Source organism: Rhincodon typus, chromosome 10 (assembly GCF_021869965.1).
Source record: "Rhincodon typus isolate 14 chromosome 10, sRhiTyp1.1, whole genome shotgun sequence".
Lineage (NCBI taxonomy): Eukaryota > Metazoa > Chordata > Chondrichthyes > Orectolobiformes > Rhincodontidae > Rhincodon > Rhincodon typus.
In genome coordinates, this window is record NC_063341.1 from 7,663,561 (window position 1) to 7,686,304 (window position 22,744).

At 43.4% G+C, this 22,744-nt stretch overlaps 1 protein-coding gene across 1 annotated transcript in view; it reads right to left on the reverse strand.

Annotated features, from left to right (window-relative positions):
- Positions 1 to 22,744, reverse strand: part of astn1 (astrotactin 1) — a 1,993,575-nt gene that overhangs the window by 39,730 nt on the left and 1,931,101 nt on the right. The window contains exon 21 of the mRNA XM_048602275.1: positions 1,689 to 1,824. Coding sequence (XP_048458232.1) covers positions 1,689 to 1,824 — 136 coding nt within the window. The remainder of the gene's footprint in view (positions 1 to 1,688; positions 1,825 to 22,744) is intronic.

A 22,744-nucleotide genomic window follows, 5' to 3' on the forward strand; every position in this document is an offset into this window, starting at 1 on the left:
CTCGATGGGCCAAATGGCCTGCTTCTGCACTGCAGGCATTCTATGATTCGATGATCAGTGGCGTCTGCAAAGCGCCTTTCAATGCTGGTTGCTGATGTGCTCTGCAATGCAGGTCTGTATTTCCTGGAACAGCCTGAACACGGATGGGAGAGGCATTGCGGTGATCCCGAGGCGTCGGCCTGCGTCACATGCCAATGCCCCTTGACAAGGGGCATGAAACTGGTGCCCACCGATCGGGTCCTGAGATGATGCAGTTTGGCGCTGAGCATCATGGAGGCCCCTCACAGCCAGCAGCGAGCTGAAGTCACCAGGTACCTGCTCTGGTGGCTCCAACCAGAATTCTCAATGTCCAGCTTTCTCAGCGCCTCTGGGGAAGATGGGGAGCCGCATATTAATGAGGCGAACTGTGGCCTTCATCAGGTTTCTAACAAGCTACAAATCCATAAATTGGCAACCCACCATTGCCAAACTGGTCTCGCTCCTTGTCAAAGATGATGAGAGATGCTCTCAACATGGAGATGGGATTCGTTGGGCTCCACCTCCAATTCTGCCACACAATTCACCGCAGCCCACATTTCTCAAACCCAGACAGACTTCACCCGTGGCTAATAATGGCTAACCACACTGGTGTGAGACTTGAACCATACAAGGGTGACGTAGGGTAGGTTTCCTTCCATCAATGTCCTCAGGGACCTAATTGTGTCTTTACAAAAGAAAAATCAGCACCTTAAAGATCACCTTCCCTGATGACATTTTATTTTGTTTTCAATGACCAGGCTTTTAAGGAAAAAGAACCTGAAGTTACACTTTTCGTTTTAGAATTTCAAAAGTGATGTTCATCGCAGTTGAAGCGGGTTTAAGCGTTGGAAATGTCTCTGGGATAAACTATGAAGACGTGGTCATTGCAGACACCATCTCCAGTGTCTCCACTACATAACTATGAGGTGTGGTTATTATCCTTGTGAACATTGCGTGCATCAATCAGGATCCCAGTTTTCCAGGTTAGTCTAAACGGTAGAATCCGACTGAACCTGGAATGAAGCAACCTTGCTACACTTGCATGTCTTCCATATCCCACAACTGTATTCCATCGGCAAATTTGGGCACGAGCCCTCATTTAGTAGCAACGGCTGCTTGTTGAGATCATCAAATTTATTCCACATTAAAAAGCTCGAACAACCAAAAGTTTGAGGAAGACTATCGTCCTTTTTTAAAAAAATATTTTATTCATTCACAGGATGTTGGTCAAGTTGGCCAGGCCAGCATTTATTGCTACCCACCTAGAGGGCAGTTAAGAGTCAGATTGCAGTGGGTCTGGAGTCACATGTAGGCCAGACCAATCAAGGATGGCAGTTTCCTTCCCTAAGGGACACGAGCGAGCTGCATAGATTTTATCGACAAATGACAACATAAATAATGGTAATCATTAAACTCTAAATTCCAGATTTTGTTTTATTGAACTCAAATTCCACCATCTGCCATGCTGGGATTTGAAACTGGGTCCCCAGAGCACGACCTGGTATACCACTACGCCATTTGTGTGAGCAGGATATGAATTCTAATTGAACCCATTGAACATCCACTCTCTCTCGTTTTCTAAAGGAGCAACGTATAGCGCTGTTTCCTGCACTCTGAGAGCGTTCCTGCAAAAACAAGGCCTTGCTAGAATGTGCCGAGAATCTACTTACATATACGTAGTATCAGGCTCCAGGCATCTGATGATCAAAGATATTGAGTTTGAAACTTTGTCTGGAACTTTTCCCAACATCACACAGGGAGTCTTGGATCCAGAGGCAATGTCATCCACAAAGCTCAACACTGATTCTGCGGAGAGAGGAACAGTGAAGAATAAAAGGAGTTCTGTTTGAGTAAATGTTTTTATTCATTCACAGGATGAGGGCATCGCTGGCTAGGCAGTATTTATTGCCCATCCGTTATTGCCAGAGTGCAGTGAGGAGTCTATCACATTGCTGTGGGTCTGGAGTCACTCGTAGGCCAGACCAGGTAAGGATGGCAGTTTCCTTCTCTAAAGGACATTAGTGAACCAGATGGGTTTTTCCTGACAATCAACGGGCAGATGGAGAGAAGACGGACAGGTCAAGGAGGTGGGGATGAAGCTAGTAGGGGTGAGTGTAGGTAGCAGGTGGGGTGGGGTTGGTCAGTGAGGTGGGAAGAGCGGATAGGTTGGAGAGAAGACGGACAGGTCAAGGAGGCGGGGATGAAGGGGGGCAGTCTTGGGATGAGGTCGGGGTGGGGAGATTTTGAAGTTCGTAAAGTCCACATTGAGACCATTGGGTTGTAGGGTTCTCTCCACCTATCTGGTCCACTATCCACCTTCTATCACCGCCTCCCCCTCTTTCTCTATTTATTTCAGAGCCCCCTTCCCCTCCCCCATTTCTGAAGAAGGGTCCAGACCCGAAACATCAGCTTTCCTGCTCCTCTAATGCTGCCTGGTCTGCTGTGTTCATCCAGCTCTACACCTTGTTATCGCCTCCCCATGATGTAATGAGTTCACAGTTCACAAAGCTGAATTTATTATCCACCATGTAACAGCAGCCCGAATGATATCAATCATCACTGCTCGGGTAAATGTCCTTTTCTGAAGATTATGTTGAGAGGATATTGCTGGGGTTGGAGGGTTTGAGCAAAAGGGAGAGGCTGAATAGGCTGGGGCTATTTTCCCTGGAGCATCGGAGGCTGAGGGGTGATCTTAATAAAATCATGAGGGGCATGGATAGGGTGAATAGCCAAGGTCTTTTCTTTACCAGGCCAGGGGAGTCCAAAACTAGAGGGCATAGTTTTAAGGTGGGAGGCAAAGATTTGAAAGGAACACAAGAGGCAACTTTTTCACACAGAGGGTGGTGCGTGTATGGAATGAGCTGCCAGAGGAAGTGGTGGAGGCTGGTACAATTACAACATTTAAAAGGAATCTGGGTGGGTATATGAATAGGAAGGGTTTAGAGGGATATGGGCCAAATGCTGGCAAATGGGCTTAGGTCAGAGATCGTTGTCTGGCCCGCACAGATGAGTTGGACCAAAGGGTCTCTTTCCGCACTGTATGACTCTATGTTTGAGAACAAATGAATAAAAAGCAGGCCAGAATCTGAGCAGATTATTTGTGAACCAATCTTCCCCTTTAAGACAGACCCTAAGTAGCAGCAGAAGTATAATTTAAAGCAGGGGTAAAACCTGTTTGAGTTCAGTGACACACGCAGTCATCTGCTCAAAACAAAAACATGAGATTAATCGTTAATTGACTCTTCATTGCACCTTAAGACCATTTAAGGCCTTGTTGGCAAGCCGCCAGGAGAAATTTGCGCCATTTTCCACCGACAGATACCAATGTGGCAAGGCACTGAGATACAAAAGTGCCACCATCATCTCACATCAATAAGTCCCATATCAGTCCTTCTCCCCGCACCGTATTCCGATTGGGAAAACCACAAAGTTTATCAAACCTGTCACTAACTGCTTGCAGAAGAACAGCTGAATGATGGGGAATGAAGCCAGGGCAGGCGTACAACGATGCAGAGGTTACACAGGCCATTCAGCCCGAATTGCCCCAGACTGGACTTGATGCTTCACAAGAGCTTCCTCCTTGTCTTGCTGCATCTGAATCTCAGGATGTGATGGTCAGAGACCTGTTCAGACAGCCCGACTCAAAACCTTGCTTTGCTTGTAATTTCTACCTTCGTTGCAGCGGCCGCCCAACCTAATTTTGGTTTTCAATTTGGTGAACTGGTTTGGTGCACAACTGTTGAAAGGTAGACTGGTAGCAGCGGACTGCCCCAGTGTCTGGGAATAAGACGATACAGCTGGGGCAGTGACAGATACCTGGGGTGGTCAGCCCCTGACCTGAACACTGCGAGCCTTTGAGAGCCCTGGCCCCTGGCTGTTGGGCACTGATGTACCACCCAGTCCTGTGCCCTGGAATCTGCCAATACTATGCCCGGAAATATGACATCAGTGTCTCATAAACTCTTGACATGTTCACTGTCCGCCAACCTGTGTACCATTAACCCAGTCAGTTATCTTCCCCTTAAAACAAGAGATTCTTTTCCAGACTCTCAGAACTATTGAATGCCACCCAACGCCGTTCTGAGTTTGCTGATCCAAGTTGTACTGGCACTGAGGACCTTCAATGGGTCGTGCTCCATCTGATCAGGGAAGGGCATGGCCAACTGGGTCTTCTGCACTACGCTGCTCTCCAGTGACCTCTGGTAGCTGCTTTCCTTCTCTAAATCTCAGGCCATGTGGACATGTGTCGTCATTCCCTTTGTCATTGCTGTGTCAAAATCGTGGAAATCCCTCACTAGACTTGGAGTATCTTTAGTGCAGGGACTGCAGCAGTTCCAGAAACCTGGCTCATCACCATCTTAAGGGCTGTGGGGGATAAAGAGAAGCCCCCACGATTTTGCTACGTTGCAGTAAGAGAGGCAGTGTTAATTTCCTGACATCAGACCCCGCTGGTCCAGTTTGAGGGGCTCAGTTGTCACTTTAGCAGAACGAGCGATCGTCCGTGCCTGAGTTATTCATAATATTTGTAATACCTGACCCAATAGTGAGCAAGCTATTTGCTATTTTGCTTCCACATGTGCTGTTGATGAGAACAATATGTATGGGCACCATACAGAACAATGGTGTTTCACACACTGTCAGTTCCCTTTGATGTAACACTAGACTATTGTATTGTTTGGTTGGCTTCCATTGGGACGTCAATGAGGGGGCGAGAGATTGACCATAATCTTTGCCATCCCTGCACACACCCCTCCCATCTGAAAACAATAACATCAATAGCACTCCAATAATCAATGCGGGGTTACCCTTAATCTTCAAGATTTCCATATTTGACATTTTCATATGAACAGACCAGCAGCAGCTGCACATCATCTGCTAAGAATCTTTGTTGCCTTATTGTTTTGAAACAAAGACACATTTATTCAACAGTTAGTACTGCACTAACTTGAAAAGCTGCAGGGCCAGGAGGTCAATTCAAGACAGCTGACAATTGTTTTCTCCTGGTCGCTCCCTCTCAGGTGGTTCCAGTAAATTTGAACAAAGCTGCCACCTACAGGAAAGATGCTGCAGCTCAGCAGAAAGATCCATGATCTCTCCTTGTCTCCTTCTCAACTATCCAGCATTTTATCCCACCTACTTGTATATGTGTGTTTGCCTATTTCACTCAGTCTCTCTGAATCATTTCTCTTTCTCCTGTTCCAATCTTGATCCTTTTATGTTTTCTGTTTGGAATTCATCTCTGTGTCTCTCTGGCTTCCAACTCAATTCATTCGGACACGTGTTCCCCTCTCATCCGAACCATCTCTCGTACTCCTCCATTTGATTCTTTTGCCTTTTCTTCCCACTGCATTCATTCACCATCCATTCATTCCCAAAACTATCACACCACACAACTTCTTCTCTCCCTCCTGTTCTCACAACTCTCTGCCTTGATCCTATGTTTCAGTATCCTCTATATGCTCTCTCTGTCTCTCTCTTTTACTCTGTTATCCATTGTTACAGCTCTGCTTTGTCATTCTCTCCCTTTCACTGTTGTTACAGTCTCTCCCACCTTTCCATCTTCCTTTCCTATGGTCACCATCTGCTAGTAGTACACCCTGGTGAGTACTATGCCCCCTGGTGAGTACTACACCCTGGTGTCAACTTTCATGATTGAAATCCAGGAGATAAATTGTGAATGAGTGATGTAAAAAAAAACTTTACGTTCAGCATTTCTCAGAGGACTCAAGTTTTGAAGGATCGATGAAAATGGATTAAATTCAAGCAGACCAAAGACTGTAAGATATAGGAGCAGAATTAGGACAATCAGCCCATCATTTCTGCTCCATTCTATCATGCCCGATATGTTTCCCAAGCCCATTCTCCTGCCTTATCCCCATAACCTTTGATCCCCTTACTAATGAAGAACCTATACATCTCTGTCTTAAATACACTCAATGACTTGGCCTCCACAGCCTTCTGTGACATTAGTTCCCCAGATTTACTACTCTCTGGCTGAAGAAATTCCTCTTTATCTCAGTTCTAAAGGGTAATGCCATCACTCTGAGGCTGTGCCCTTGGGTCCTAGCCTCTCCCACTAGCGGAAACATCTTCCCCACATCCACTCTGTCCAGGGCTCTCAATATCCTGTAAGGTTCAATGAGATCCCTCAACCTGCTAAACTCTAGCAAGTACAGATGCAGAATCCTCAACTATTCCTCATAAGACAATTTCTTCATCCCCAGGATCATTCTTGTAAACCTCTTCTAGACATCTCTCCAATGCCAGCACATCCTTCCGAAGGTACGGAGCCAAAATTGCTCACAGTATTCCATATTGGGTCTGAGCAGAGTCTTATATAGCTTCTGCAGTACGTCTCTGCTCATCTCATCCTCTTGAAATAAATGCTAACATTGCATTTACCTTCCTAACTGCCAACTGAACCTGCATGTTAACCTTAAGAGAATCCTGTACTAGGACATCAAAGTCCCTTTGTGCTTCAGATTTCTAAAGCTTTTCCCCATTTAGAAAACAGTCTATGCCTCTATTCCTCCCACCAAAGTGGATAACCTCACTTTCCCACACTGTACTCCACTGCTGCTTCTTTGCCCTTCTCCTAGGCTGTCCAGTCCTTCTCCAGCCTCCCCATTTCCTCAACACTACCTGTGTCTCCACCTATCCTTGTGTCATCTGTAAACTTAGCAACAATGTCCTCAGTTCCTTTGTCTAGATTGGTAGTGTATAATGTGAATAGTTGTGTTCCCAACACTGATCCATGTACAACTCCACTAGTCACTGGCTGCCATCCTTAAAAAAAGGCCACTTTAACCCTACTCTCTACTTTCTGCCAGTCAGCCAATCCTCGATCCATACCAGTACCTTGCCCTAACACCATGGGCTCTTATTTAGCAGCCTCTTCTGCAGCACCTTGTCAAAGATCTTCTGGAAACCTAAACAGATCACACCCACTGGCTCTCCCTTTGTCTAACTTGCTCATTTCCTCCTTGGAAAATTCTAACAGATTTGTCAGGCAAAACCTTCCCTTTTTGAGGCCGTGCTGACTCAGCCCTATTTTACTATGCCTTTCCACATACTCCACAATTTCATTCTTAGTAAAGGACCCTAAAGTCTTACCAATAACTCAAGTCAGGCTAACTAGTCTATAGTTTCCTTTCTTCTGCCTCCCTCCCTTATTAAACATTACATTATCCATCTTCCAGTCCTCTGGGGCCCTCCCTGACTCCCGTGATTCTTGAAAGATCACCATCAATGTTTCCACAATCTCCTCAGCTACCTCCTCCAGAACTCTAGGGTGTGGTCCATCTGTTCCAGGTGATTTGTCTACCTTCAGATCTTTCAGCTTCCCTAGCAACTTCTCCTTAGTGATAGCCACTACACTCACCTCTGTCCCTGACTTTCTTGAAGTTCTGGCGTCTTCCCCTGTGAAAACTGATGCAAAAGTACCTGTTGAGTTCCTCCACCTTTTCTTTGGTCCCCATTACTACTTCGCCAGCTTCATTTTCCAATCATCCAATGTCCGCTCTTGCCTTTCAGGTAATTAAAATACTTGCAATCTTCTTTTATATTACCAGCTAGCTTACTCTCATATTTCATATTCTTTCCCCCGATTTATTTTTTTTTTGGTTATTCTGCACTGGTTTTTAAATGCTTTCCAGTCCTCTGGCTTCCCACTAATCTTCACCATTTACGAACAAACAACGCAGGGCCTGAACAAAAAAAGAAACACAAGCTTACAGGACAAAACTGATCCACCACAAAAACAAGGTCAGCAGTAAATCAGACTCATGGATAAGAAACCTATCCAGCAGACCACTTACAGAAACCAAGAAAGCTGTCTTAATACGTGGACTAAACTATAGCCACAGAGACGTGAACAGAACAGACTTCATGGCTGCTCTGGAAGCTACACTTAAAGGTAATGGACTCACGCACAAATCTCAACAAGCCATCTGACAAACTATAACCCCTACACTGAACCGGAGGAACAAATGGGACATCTTGAACACATCAGAGAGAAAAGCACTCAAAGGACTCAAGAAAGACAAGAACATTATAGTCCTACCAGCGGACAAAGGGAGCATGACCATCATTATGAACAAACATTGAGAAGGCACAGGCACTGCTCGCAGATACACACACTTACCAACAGGTGGCGATAGACCCAACAACGCAGTGAGGTAATAGGATCACCCGAACGCTGAGGAAATGAAAAAGTACAGGACGAATAACCAAGACAGACCACATGAGAATGAAACCAGGAGGCTCGAACACCCCCCGCTTCTACGGACTACCTAAAGTACACAAACCAGGCATCCCCTTCAGACCTATTGTCCCCCTACCAGGCATACCTTCACACAAACTGGCCAAGGACCTACGACAGAGATTGAAACACCTAGTCAACAAATCACTCCACTCCATCCACTCAACCCAGGAATTCCTTAACAACCTCAAGAACATTAAAATCAACAACGAGATTATGGTATCCTTTGATGCCAGAGCACTATTCACATCCATTGACATACCACTAGCTAACAAAACACTTGCCACATTACTGGATGCAGCAGAAACGCCGACTCCAAACAGCTCCATCAGCAAAGACAACATACTTAGACTACTGGACCTACACCTCACCATACGTATCATCTTTAACGGCCAAATATACAAACAAATCAATGGCACACCTATGGGGTCATGCATCTCAGGATTTATTGCAGAGGCAGTCATGCAAAGACTAGAACCACTACCCACCCCCTCATACAGACAAAACTGTGGATCCGATACGTAGACGACACCAAGTTAGAATAGACACACCAACTCATCAACAACGTTTTCACCAGGATCAACTTTACAAGAGAATAAGAAGACAACAATCACAAATAAGAAAAAAAAGACTGATAATCACTGCTTGCTTTGCTGTAGTCCCCTGGTAAATCTTCTTTGAAGAGTGAGTGGCTTGGAGAGGTCCTTTTTTTTTTTAAATCAGTTGGGGGCGGGAAGCTTACTAACAACAAGGTAAGTTGGAGAAAACCAGCTAACAACAAGCTGAGCTGAAGGAAAGCTTGCTAAGAACAAGCTGCCGAGCTGGTTCTCTCTCGTTTGAGAGGAGAAAGCCCGCTTGGTGAGTTCAGGGTAAAATCTCATTCTTCTTTTGAAAGAGTGATTGAAGAAACATCTCAAGAGTTTTATTTAGTGAACGAGCTCTGTCTACAAGTCTGCACAAACTATGGTGATTGCTTAGTGATTTGGCCACAGCAGTCAGAACATCAGAGCAACGGATTCCAGAACATTCTTTGTTTTATCCTCTTTATTTCAATGTTTTGTATCTGCAGTACAATTTTATTTTTTCTCCCTGATGCTGAAGAGAACGTTTGCGTGTGTTTTTTACCCCAGGAGCATTGAGGGATAAGAATTATACTTCTATATGGCTGACTGTGTTAACCTATCATTGTTAAGTAAGCTTTGTTTAAAGAATAGACTCATAATTGGACTGACTAAGAAGCCCATTTGATAGATTTTGTTGCTTAAAAGCTGACCTAAATGAAGTATTGCATTGGTTATCTTGGTAACTGTAAAAAATATTCATATGTTATGATGTGACCTGTTGAGTAGTGGGACTAGTACAATGGTGATCTCCTCCAACCTTGGCTGTAACATAAAATTGGGGGGGCCCCCACTACAGAATATCCAGCAAGAACAGTGTATAATTGCAAATGTGGCACCAATAACAGGAAAAATATTAAAGGAAAAACACCAGCTTTCCTGTGCATTATTATATTAGAAATGTCTTTGGCAGTGACTAAGACTGCTGGGGAAGGCAGTCTATCCATGAATAATTTACAAAGATATCCAAGGTTAGCCAAATCGAATTAGCTGAAAGAGTACAGTTAGGGTTAAAAGTAAGGGCCAGGAGGGCAGAAGCAATTGACGTAAGTAGCACAATACGAGGAATTGGAAGCAACACAACCCAGTTGGGAAGTCAACGGAGTTAACAAGAATTCAATCGCAGATGAGGCTGAACAGGAAAGAAAACTGGAATTTTTTTTTTTAATGTAAAAATTGGAATTGGAAGGAAAGTGCTTTTAGAGAGAGGAGAAGGAAAAAGAAAGAGAATTTCAGAAGTGGGGGAATGGGTGGTGAGAATAGCAGTTTTTAAAGGTTGCACTAAGGAAAAAGAAGCCTCTGGCTCCAGGGAACATCCTGATGAGGAATTATCCCAAGACCCATTGGGAAGCTGTTTAAATTTGTACAAGCTGTCTCAAAATTTGACAAAAAGCACACTTGGACATTTTTCATCACTTTTGAAAAAGATGACTGAGCAGACTTGGCCAAAAGTAAAACTGGACATTGCTCAGGCGAAGCAAGCCGATGGGTGGAGCTCAGGAAGTTTGTGCCTTTCGTCCTGAGGAGGCTTCTGTAGATTACGAGACAGGAAAAAGTGCTAATCTTGGTACAGTCAAGTTGGTCACTGGGGCTTCCAGGCATAAAGTTTGGAATATCTTGAAGCAGCCTGGGCAGATTCATATTGAATCTGAGTGAAGAAAGCAAAATAACTTTGACCACCTGACTTCAGGCTTTAAGGTTAGAAACTACATCATCCTTCAGGAAACAATTCTCTCAGAAAACTTTTAAAGTTCACTCCTTCCCTAACCCTAACCCTTCCACCGGTAAAAGAACAGAAAATCAGAAGGTTGCAACAGCTAGACAGACATAGAACATAGAACAGTATAGCACAGTACAGGCCCTTCAGCCCACAATGTTGTCCGGATCTATTTTCCTACTCTAAGATTAAACTAACCTATATACCCTTCATTTTACTATCATCCATGCCTATCCAAGAGTCGCTTAAAAGTCCCAAATGTATCTGGCTTTACTATCACCACTGGCAGTGCAACATCTGAGATGACTAGTGATTACAAGCTGGGTCACAAATCTTTTTTTTTTTCTGTCACACTGTCAAACTCAAGGAGGATAGAAGATGGAAATGTGAGAGGATGTCAAGTAGCCAGAGACAGAAGGGGCATCTGGAAATGGCCCAGAATGTCCTCCTCAGGTCAGAAAGCAAAGTGCTGAAGATGGAAAGGATGTCCAAAGGCCTGGGAATTTCCACTGCCACAGTGTGGGACATTTTTTGTCCAGTGCTCTGGAAGTTAAGTCTACTGGAGTCCACAAGATCAGTGCAAAGAAAGGAGTGTGCAACAGATTAACTTGGAGCTACGATGCGAGACCAATTATAAACACGGCTTTGATTGCAAGGAAACTAAACAAGGCACTGAGAGTTACAGGGAATTCTCGTCACAAGGAAAAGGAACTCCTTGTTCCTCAAATGAATCAAGTAGGTCGACAGTGGTGCTGAGGGAGAGAGGAGCCACTCATGCACTTTTGCTGGGAAAAGGGCATGATTTTTCCACCAGACAGTGACACGAATGACAAAGTTCCGGAACCTGTTCCTCTGATGTTCTGACTATAGTGACCAAGACACTAAGCAGCCATCACAGACTCTGTAGACAGAACTCGCTCAGGAAATGCAACATTGAGGCAAACTGTGTGTTAAAAAGGTGTCTAGCAATCTATAATCCCCCTTAAATGGTAACCCGTCACCGCCTGGAAAGAAGTTTGCCTCGCCGTTTGGCAAAATCAGAAAAGATGCAGCGAGATCCTCCTGACGTTGAGATAGGCCTTGCTGGACTTATCAAGGGATCATGCCACAAGTCTCCGCACTGCTCACATCATTCAGGCCCTCGTAACATACTGCCGCATGTCTTTGGGACAACTGACCTCAATTTGTTTCGTTTGCCGCACTGGAATCACCAAATCAGTCAACTTGTTCAAGAGCTTTTGAACGAGTTAGGGTTACAATCCTCAGGGCTGAAGGATGAGTTATTTTAGACTCTTGTATCTTTGTTCTGGGAGCAGTGTATAGGAGGCTGCAAATTAGCTCAAGAACATCTTCCAGCAGCATAAACAACCATGAAGCAATGGGTCAACAAGCACCATCAAATCCCCAACATTTCTACCAGGGGTTGAGGTGCTAGTATCACTGACTTTACAAGGGCTGAGTGGTCTATACAAGGTAATCGAGAGAATTGGTCGGGTAAACGGGAAAAGAATCGGCTGTGTCACATCATTATAGCAATGTCAGGAGGAGGACGAACCAGTGTGGATATGTCAGGTAGCAAGGACAGTAGAGGGTGGAAGAGATAGTGAGGGTGACGCAGAAGGAGGCAGAGATAACCCTCAACCAGCCAGTGAGCTAACTGTATCAAATATCACGCTTTCATGTTAGAGGTGGAGGAATGCACAGAAGCAATAATGTGACTCACCAAACTCATAAACCAGGGTGTCCAACCTTCGCCATACATGACACGGATATAGGGGAACCCTCTCCTATAACACACCATCCTTAGTGCTTCGGTCCAGTCAAACAGGCTCAGCTGATAGCAGAAATTCAGGACACATGGGAAAACTACCTGATTGAACTCAGTTGGAGCAGTTGCTGTATCCCAGTAGTGTTGGTGTCTAAGCCTGATGGTTCTACTAGATTCTGGGTCAACATGGAAAGATCAATGCAATCTGTAAAAGACGACTCCTACCGAATACCTCACTTAGGAGACTGTATCAATGGTGCTGGCAATGCCAGATTTCTTACAAAAATAAATTTAGTAAAAGGATATCAGCAACTTCCTTATCAGACAGCGTTTAAGAATCTTTGTCACACCAAGCAGTCTTTTCCAACGCCATTTGGGTCAAAACATTCTTCAGCGACATTCCAGAGACCAATGAACCAATGGTAACCAGTGTGCATAACAGTGTAGGTAATCTTGATAATGCGTTTATATACAATGACACTTGTGAGGAACTGCATGGAACAACTGGACGCTTTGTATGAGAAATTCTAATTGCATGATCTCATGATAAACCTTGCTAGCCGCAAATTGCAAAGGTACGAGCGACCTGCCTAGGGCATATTGTAGGCAAAGGCAGGTGCTGGCGAGAACAGCAAAAATACATGCATTCATGGAGTCACCTTCCCCTCAAACTAAGAGGGCAACAATGAGATTTTTGTGGAATATGGTGCTTCTGATGAGTTTGTACCAAATTTCAGCAATACAGATGCTCCAGTCAGGGATTTACTTCAGAAGAAAGCCAAGGAAGTGCAATCACGGGAGTGTCAGACACATTTAGAGACGCTGAAAGGCACTTTGATCAACCAGTGGTCGGTTGCACTCAATTTCATTAAACTCCTCAAGATAGTAGTCAATGCTAATAATTGAGAATGAGTGCAGTTCTGTTAAAAGAAAACATGGAGAAATCTGGAGGATGCTACTCTAAAAAGCTACATTGACACCAACAGTGATACTCTACAGTAGATAAAGATAGTCGTGAATTGTCATTGGCTCTTAAATGTTTTGAAGTGTATGACCAAAAAGGCTATAGAAGGACACTGCTATGTATTAATCATAAATCTCCAACTTTTGAGAGGGGAGAAAGAAGCAAAATTCCAGGCTATTTTAATGGAATTTGCTACTGCAGCCTTAGATTTTAAAGGTCGTTTGCATTTTGGGGGGAAAGCAATGTAATTGTGGACGTTTTGTTGAGAAAGTAATCTTGTTTGAATTGTATCGGGACTGAGACAGTATCAGTGACAATTATATAAGTTATGTATCAAATGTGAATTAGAATGCGAGTTTGAATGTCTTAATTTGTCATGTATTTTTTGCTTTGTCCAAACTCTACAGTGAAACACCATTAAAAACATTTCCTTTTTCTAAAACACTTTATGTTCAAACTAAAAACAGAAAGTGCATAGGAATCTCAGCAGGTCTGGCAGCATCTGCAGCAAGAGAAACAGAGTTGATTTTCAAGTCCAACATGACTTTTTTTTTAATCAGAACCTTAAAATGTTATCTCTGTTTCTCTCTCCCTAGATATATCGAGACCTGCTGAGATTCCGCAGCACTTTCTCAACCAATGAGTGCACTGCGGTCCCAGTAAAAATATGTCTATTCATCTACGGTCTCTTGGAAGATTACCAGAGGAGAAAGAAATGTTGACAATATCAGCTAAAATGGGGACAAGAAGGGGACAGTGAATGGTCAGCAGTTAAACTGGTACAGGGTTGAAAGAAGTGGTCCCTCATGGACAAATGATGAACTTTTTTTTAAGTCACTTATGCAATAAGGGCAAACCAGCTAGGTCAGCATTTATTGCCCATCCTTAAACGCCCAGAGGACAGTTAAGAGTCAAACACATTGCTGTGGATCTGGAGTCATATGGAGGCCAGACCAGGTAAGGATGGCAGTTTCCTTCCCCAAAGGCCCATTAGTGAACCAGATGGGTTTTTCCTGACAATGGATTCATGGTCATCATTTAGACTCTTAATTCCAGATTTTCTTTTATTGAATTCAAATTCCACCAAATGCTGTGGCAGAACTCGAACCCAGGTTCCCAGAACATAACCTGGGTCTCTGGATTTACAGTCCAGTGATAACTACCACTAGGCCATCGAGTGCATCCACCCACCACCACCTCCCGTAGAGGACATTAGGGGACACAGGAGAGCAACTGGAGAAAAATACAACTTCAGGGCTGGGGTTTGAGGAGAGACCACTTGAGGAGTTTCTGGCCTTCAACAGAAGTTGAAGCAAGTGGCACAGGGAGGGGGATGCAAGGTCTCAATCTCAGTACTAAAGAAGTTTATGCAAAAGTAGAGTGTAAAACTAACCACTGACCTGTCGGGCCAAACAATCTGCTTCCATGCTGCAAATTCTACGAAAATGTTTTCAGTAATTGGATTAGAAATTTGCAGTGCCAGCAGTTAACTGCATAAAATGCTATGTAATCGTACCTAATGGCTAAAATACCAATGGGGCCAATGAGTGGGGCAAGCATGATTATTATCTATCTGACATAAATCACCATTTTGTGTACTTAACGCATTAAAACGAACGATCGACTGATGTTCAGCCAACAAAACCATACACTTGTGGGAACAGAGTGATGCGATAATTTCAATGATTTTCATTATTATATATTCGTGGAGATGTTTTACAACTTGAAAGTAATCTGTACTATTGAGGAACAACCTTCTTGGACACAAGATTTGCCATATGTGATTTCGAGACATTTACAGATGTGTTTCAGTTGATATATACCAAAAAGGATCAGAGATTATAATTTCAGAAACAAAGATGTGGGAAAAAATGCAGCAGGAGTCAAAGTGATGAGAAGTGATGGGAAAGAGTAGTGATGGAAGAAGTAGTTGGAGCCCTTATCAATTACTCCAGTTCACAACATAAACATTGAACTATATGTTACCATAACAATGCAGTCTGCCCACATGGTTTATAACACTTCAAACCCACACTTGTCTTCAGGATTTTAGTCATCTGACCAATTATATCCTTATGTAACTCAGTGCCATATTTTGTTTTGTAATGCTTCTGTGAAGCACCGTGGGATGTTTTATTATGTTAAAGATACTATATAAATAGAAAACATTGTTGTTGTAACAACCTGTCCACTCAATAAATGTGCCAGAATCGTCCATCACTATTCACAGAATTACAGAATAGTTTCAGCCCACAAAGTGACCATTCGGCCTCTCATGTCTGTCCTGGTTCATTAAAGGAGTAATTCGATCCCAGGCCCAATCCCCACAACCATTCAACCTTTTGCTTTCTAATTCTGGTAATGATCTAATTCCTTAATCAAAGACTCAACTGAATGTGCATGTCTCAGTCATACTGTCAGGCAGTACATTCCAGATCCCCACCACTCACTGTGCGAAACCGTCCTCCTTCACATCAACGTTGCTTCTTTTGTCAATTATCCTAAATTTGCACTCTCTTGTGTGCAATACTTCCACAAATGGGAATATCTTGTCCTGATCTATTCTATTCAGGCTCTCGTGTTTTTGACGACCACCATCAAATCTCCTCACAGTATCTTTTCTTTAACGAAAACATTGCAAACTTCTCCAATCTCTGTAACTTCAGGTACTCATCCTGAAAAAAATTCTTGGGTTTTTTTTGCCCTCTTGCACAAGCCTTCACTTCCTTCTTGGATGTGTGATCCAAACCGGACTCAATACTCCAATTGAGGCCAAACTGGTGTTCTGGGCAAATTTGACTTAATTTCTTTACTTTTTTATGTGTGGTCCATATTGATAAAGTCCAGGATGCCATATGCTTCATTAACCCCTTACTCAACGCATCCTGTCACCTTCAATGATTGATACACATATACACCCAAGTCTTTCTGCTATTCTACTAAACCACCTTTAGAATTGTACCTCTTATTTTATATTGACTCTCTGTACTCCTCCTTCCAAAATGCATCACCATACTTCTCTGCATTAAATTTCACTTGCTATTTGCCCACCCAAGACATCAACCTCTCGAACTCTTTTTGCAATTTTACATCATCCTCCTCATGGTCTTGTTTCGTATCACTCTCAAATTTGAAGCTATGATCTGTACACCTAGGTATAGGCCATTCATATGTATATCAAGAACTGCAGGTATCCTAACACCGATCCTCTGGGATTTGATATAAGTGCAGGATGTGGGAGCTTCTGGATGCCAGTATGATTCAGGTCAGACATGTCTACGGTAATTGTCAGCAACTCAGAGAGCTTCAGATCAAAGTTTATGAACTGGGGGCCTGAACTGCAGACATCGTGATGTATGAGGAAGTTACCTGGGCACTTTGTCTGAGGAGGCAGTCACAAGTCTTTGCACAGGGTCTTCCGATTCGGTCTCTGGTCAGGGATAGGATGGCGTGACAGTGAATGAGGCGGGTGTGTGGCATGGCAGATGGGAGAGGAAGAGCCTCAAACTTTGAAGTTGTCCAACAGGGCTGAGGTTCTTGCAGACTATATGGATGAAAGTGGTGGTTGCGGTGAGAGGTAAATTGCTCACAGCTCCATGGTACAGGAAGCCAATCACATGGGGTAGGTTAGTATGAATGCAGTGATAAATATGAGGCAATAGGGTCAGAGGGATTGACACAACCCCCTGCAGCTGACAGTGAGAATCCATGTGGCTGCGTTGACCATCTGGTGCCAGGGTTATCAATATCTCCTCTAGGCTGGAGAGGAACTTGCAATGTGAGGGGCAAGACTCAATTGCTGTGGGATGAAGAAAGAGGTTCTGATGAGGGAGCATGAGTGACGAAAGGTGAAATCATAAAGCTTAATCTAAAAAGGTAAAAACTAAAAGAACTGCGGATGCTGTAAATCAGGAACAATAACAGAAGCTGCTGGAAAAGCTCAGCAGGTCTGGCAGCATCCGTGAAGGAAAAGTCAAAGTTAACGTTTCAGGTCCGGTGTTCTGAGGAAGGGTCACCGGACCCGAAACGTTAACTCTGATTTTTTCTTCACAGATGCTGCCAGACCTGCTGAGCTTTTCCAGTAACTTCTGTTTTTGAATCTAAAAAGGTATTGGCATCACAAACGCAACCATAAGCTAAATGGTGTAAGGTAATTAAGACCAAAGAGAATCAAATGGGTGTTAATGGAGAGTTAAACATTGGTGTGAATTGTTTTTCTCCTTAATAACAGTCAGACAGGTAAATTGACAACTTTGGTGTTCTCATTAGGATGTTATGCATTGATATATGTTTAGATGGCCTGTGGAACGGTGGGGCATGATTATCGGCACAAACATCCCAGTGAAATTGCAACGTACTCAAGTGATGAGGATGTAAACATTTCCTTTCAGCAAGGGTCAGCAGCTGTGAATCTCCCCAGCTCTCCATGAGACAAAGACTCACTGAGTTTTCGCTGACGACTGTGAAGTTGCTGAAACAGCTTAAGACTTGTTTCCACTTCTGTCGGACGGGACAGTCCCAGGTAAGTAACACTCACTCACACACAGGGACTGCAGCGTAGAGGTGAAGTTACTGAGCTAGCTTGCACTAATGTTCAAGAGACATTGCAGCAGCTCAGGGAATTTAAATGAAATAATTGATCAATTTGCATAATGTTAGAATTAATAATAATCATAAAACTACTGTTCACCATAAAAATCCTTTGGGGAGAAATGTGCCTTTCTTTCCTGATCTGAGCTACATACAACTGCTACAACTGTCTGAACATCTCCAGAGAGTATTGCACAAGTAGTGGCTGCAGAATGAAACGCCACAGAACGGCTGGGAAGAAAAACTACTCTCACAAGGAGTGCAAATAACGGAGATTCAAGTCCCATTGTGTGTCACTGCTCACTGCAGACAGAGACCACGCAGGGAAGAGATCTTATCCAGCGCAGAAAGGGGTAACCATCGGATCGTCTCTCTCTGTCCATATGCAGCAAGACCAGGCCAACATTCAGGCTGCTTGCTCATAAGTGGCAAGAAATTGTCGGTGCCACACAAGCGCCTTCAATGGCTCTCTCCAACAAGGGACTCTAACCATATGCCCTTGATGTTCTACGGTGTTAGCACATCATCAATATAGCAAGTGTCACCATGGACTAAAGTTTAACTGGACCAGTCACGTAAGTGGAGGCAGCTCCTGATTTATGTAGAGAGACGGCTCTGCAAAACATGGATATGTGAAATACAGCCTGTGAAAATGACATGTTTGGGGGCAACACTTCCACTTTTAGGCCTCCTCAGCTATTTTTTTGCAATGTTGGAGAGGCTTAGCATTGCTGCAAAGAAAAACGCATGCCTTCGCGTTTCACTTATTCGGGCTTATTCTTTCTTGACTGGCTTGGGGTTGATGCTAGGGAGAATGTAGAGGGGTTGGTGAAACCCTGACGGGATCTCCCTTAATGGTTCCCCATTCTCCAGCCATCCACCCCCAAACCTGGAAAGCTGTTTTGCCTGCTTGCCAACCTCTGGCCTTTACACTGATGTGCCTAGTAGCTCTTTGAGGCAGGATTCGCCTCAAAGTGCAAAGCATCATCACTTCATCAATTCATGCCGCTTGCAGTATTAAATAGCTTCAGGGCAGCTAGGAGCAATGGGGATGCACTCTCCACTGATTATTCAGGTGGAAGGCTTTGAAAACACACAAAATATCCTGGTCTTCGTTTGCATGTCGAGGATGGGTTCTCTCATCTCGTGTTTTTTTTAAGGATATCAGTGGTCCAGTGATCTGCATCCATTCCTAAGGAGAAGTTGCTTTGAGACTGTGTTTCTCTTTGGCTCACAGGAATAGGTCAGAGGCAAGAAATTTGGCAGAAACGAACTCACCTCCGGAGTCCGCAGAACCCGTCCTGTTATTCTGAACTTTTTATTTCTTCATTTCTCCAATTTATTACTATGATTTTGTAATTTTGACAATCTGAAATTCTGGACTTTTTAAAATTCCTTTATTTTTCAAATATTTTTTCCTAGGAATTTGTACTCAAGAATCTGAACCCTAGATACACTTGTACCTAAGATGGTGCTGTAAGTGGCAAATGTAAACTTTTCACTGTACTCATGTAAGTACAGGTGACGATAAAGCTAATTCAATTCAAAGCGCAAGTCAGGAGTGTGATGGCATATTCCCCACTTGTCTGGATGAGTGCAGCTCCAAAAACACTCAAAAAGATTGACACCATCCAGGACAAAGCAGCCCGCTTGATTGACATGATGTCCACAAACATCTGCTCAGGAGCAGCAGTGTGTACCATCTACAGGACACACTGCAGAGCTTGCCACGCATCCTTCAACAGTAAATTTAATACCTCCACCAAGTTTAAGGACACATGGGGACACCACACTACACAGTCAACAGCAAGCTACCCTCCACCCTACTTGGAATTACATTGCCATTCCTCCACTATCACTGGTTCAAAACCTGGAACACTTTTCTAACCTTTCCCCGATACCTTGCACCACACCAGCTCACAAAGACAGCTCATCTTCAGAGCATGAAGGGATGGCCATAAACACTGGGCTCACCTGCAATGCACATATCCCAAGGACAAATTTTAAATTAAAACTAGGCTAAGAGTTTAGAAAGAAAGTATCATAATTTGCAGTAACAGGGCACCTGAAAGCATCTGCTATTTGTCAGGCTTCCCCTTGCATGTTTAGATTATTGCATGGCAGGCTGTTCTAAGCGACAGCTGATCATATTGCCTGGAGGCAAACTGGGCACTTGGGACCTGTGCAGACAGGACAAGCAACTGTGTAGCTCCCTAACAATTAGACTGAAGGATTCTGTAAAATTAGCATTGCAAGGCCGGGCAAGGAAATATAAACAAGAGTGGGTAATTTCAAAGTCAAATCAAGAATAAAAGGAGAAACAAAGTGAGGGAAGAAATAATGCATTGGGAGAGAGAGAGAGAGAGAGAGACAAGGGACATGTAAAAAGCAACTGGAAACATGCATTTTTGAATTTCTGACAATGAACACCTTGAAAAAACGACAGTCTATTATTGTCCTAATTAAATTACCCCTAAGAGAAGTTTTCTGGCATTAATTAACTCTTATCCCCTAAGTACTTTGAGAGTAAGTGACAAGAGCAAAATTTCCGTGGTGAGTTTAAGAGACATCTGTCATACAACTCCAGAATCTTCATGCCATTCAACCCATTTCAATGCTGAAGCAGACCCTGAGGTGGCATTTTTTCAAAGCCAATAGTGGAATTGAGACAGTAATTTATGGATATTTGAGGTTAGCCACACACTGTTCCCTGCCTGATGCTTTTGTCACTATCGGTACATAAATAACAGTGAGGACCCTTGGCCTCATTATTATGTTGACTGTAAATTATGTCCCATTCACCCTGCAGATGTTTCTCATTCTAATTTCACATCTTTGGGCTTTCTGTATCAGGAATAACACTCTAAGTAACACATATGTTGCACCATGTAATCTGTACACATCTTAAACTGTGTGACCACAAAATGTATTATCCTAAGCTTCGTTAAAATATGCAACTGTTAAAATATAAGGAAAGAATGGTTTGAGACATTAGTAGACTAAGCTGGGCTAACATTTTCAGTCTCATTTATCAACAAGTGAAAAGGTTTACTGATTGTTGAAGCAAATCCGTGCTGTGTCCATTGGTCATTTTTCAAACTACCTGGGGGATCCTGCCAGTTGGAGATCACACGCACAGCACAGCTTGTAATCAGATGCCTTTTCACTCAGTATACACTTGCTTAGACCTCCAAATAAAAGAACCTTTGGGATTTAAAAAGCTGACCTAATCCCCTTATCCCACTCCCAGATTCAGTCAGAATTTTCAGCAACACCATGATGCAGCTGGGCAAGTGCTTTCCACCTTTTGTTTTAAAATAGAAAACACACTGCTCTCTGGAAGAAAACACATCAGCGAGGCAAAGCAAACATTGTCCTTCATCTAGCCAAGGGCTCCAGAATTTATTTGTGCACCTGCTTGTTCTCTCTCACTCCTCAATAAATTCCTCACCTGTCCCCTTTATAAATGGTGTTGAGTCCTTGACTGGTTATAGTTTCAGTGGTGCTGGGCTGCTAGTCCAATAGCTGGAGAGGAAACGCAGGACAAAATGGAGCTAGATTAAAGTAGAACATCTGGTCGGCATGGACGAGTTGGACTGAAGGATCTGTTTCCGTGCTGTACATCCCTATGACACTACGCCTAATGTGCATTGGAGCACTTCATTTCAATACTTTATTTTTTTTAATATTAAAAGAAGGATTTGTTTTCCTGCCTTAACAGGGAAGCAAGCCTGAGTATTTAACATCAGCTTTGCATCTATACTGTCACACAGAGCCTCCAAATGTCATGTTATCTGTCAGATATATACATTATTGAAAAGTATGCCTTAGGACTGGATGGTGCAGTAGATAATGCACCTTCTTAATCAAATTGTTTGATCAGCCGTAAGTCTTCTCTGGTCTTTTGCTTGCACAACACTTATTGGAATCACATTTCGGTTTGTTCCGTCAGTTTTCCACAGGGCAAGAATCTCTTTCCATTGGGAATCTTTCTTTCTAGCTCAAGCCTCAAAGCTACATGACCCTAGTTCATGCTGTCTGACTGTGCACATGTGCTGATAGCACTGGAAGGAAGAACTGAAAGTGGGAGAGAAAGAAAGCAGTACCTTGGGGATTGTCGTCTGGGGATCTGCAAGAGGACCTCGGGGGGTTTGAGTTGATCTCTCTCAATTCACGGTCCCCTATGAGTTGGCTCTTTTGCCTGACAGGGGGCATGCTCCCTTTTCTATTCAACCAATTGGATAGAACTCTCCTTTCTCATTGTACAACATAACTCGAAGCACAGTTGATTAAGATCCTCTACCTAATCTATGAATACATCGCCGTAAATTTTGTTTCATTACCTTTATATGCACAGACAGAACCCAATTACTGCTGTCAACTATTCAATAAATTAGAAGGATTTGGAACTTTATGAAGCCTGAGTTGAGAATGCCAGTCAGTCACTTTCACACTGCATGGGCTAATGTAGTGAATTTTCCTCCCAATCTTGTTCTTTACCCTCATGTGAAACTGAGTGCTGTTGGCTAGAATTTAGAAACAGTTAGGAACAGTTACTTTCCTTCATGAAACTACGTGGTTGAGATGGAGAGGGCAATACCATCAACTGAGAGTGCACACAGCTTTAGAGGAAAGACAAGGTGGAATGAACAAGAGCTATCAGTCTTCCAACATATAGTATGGCCCAGATGCATATTTTTAACAATCTCTTCATGGGACATAGGCATTTCTGGCTAGACTGGCATTTATTGTCCATCCCTAGTTACCCTGGAGAAGACCTCTTCATTTCTGAGGCTCCCTCTTGCAT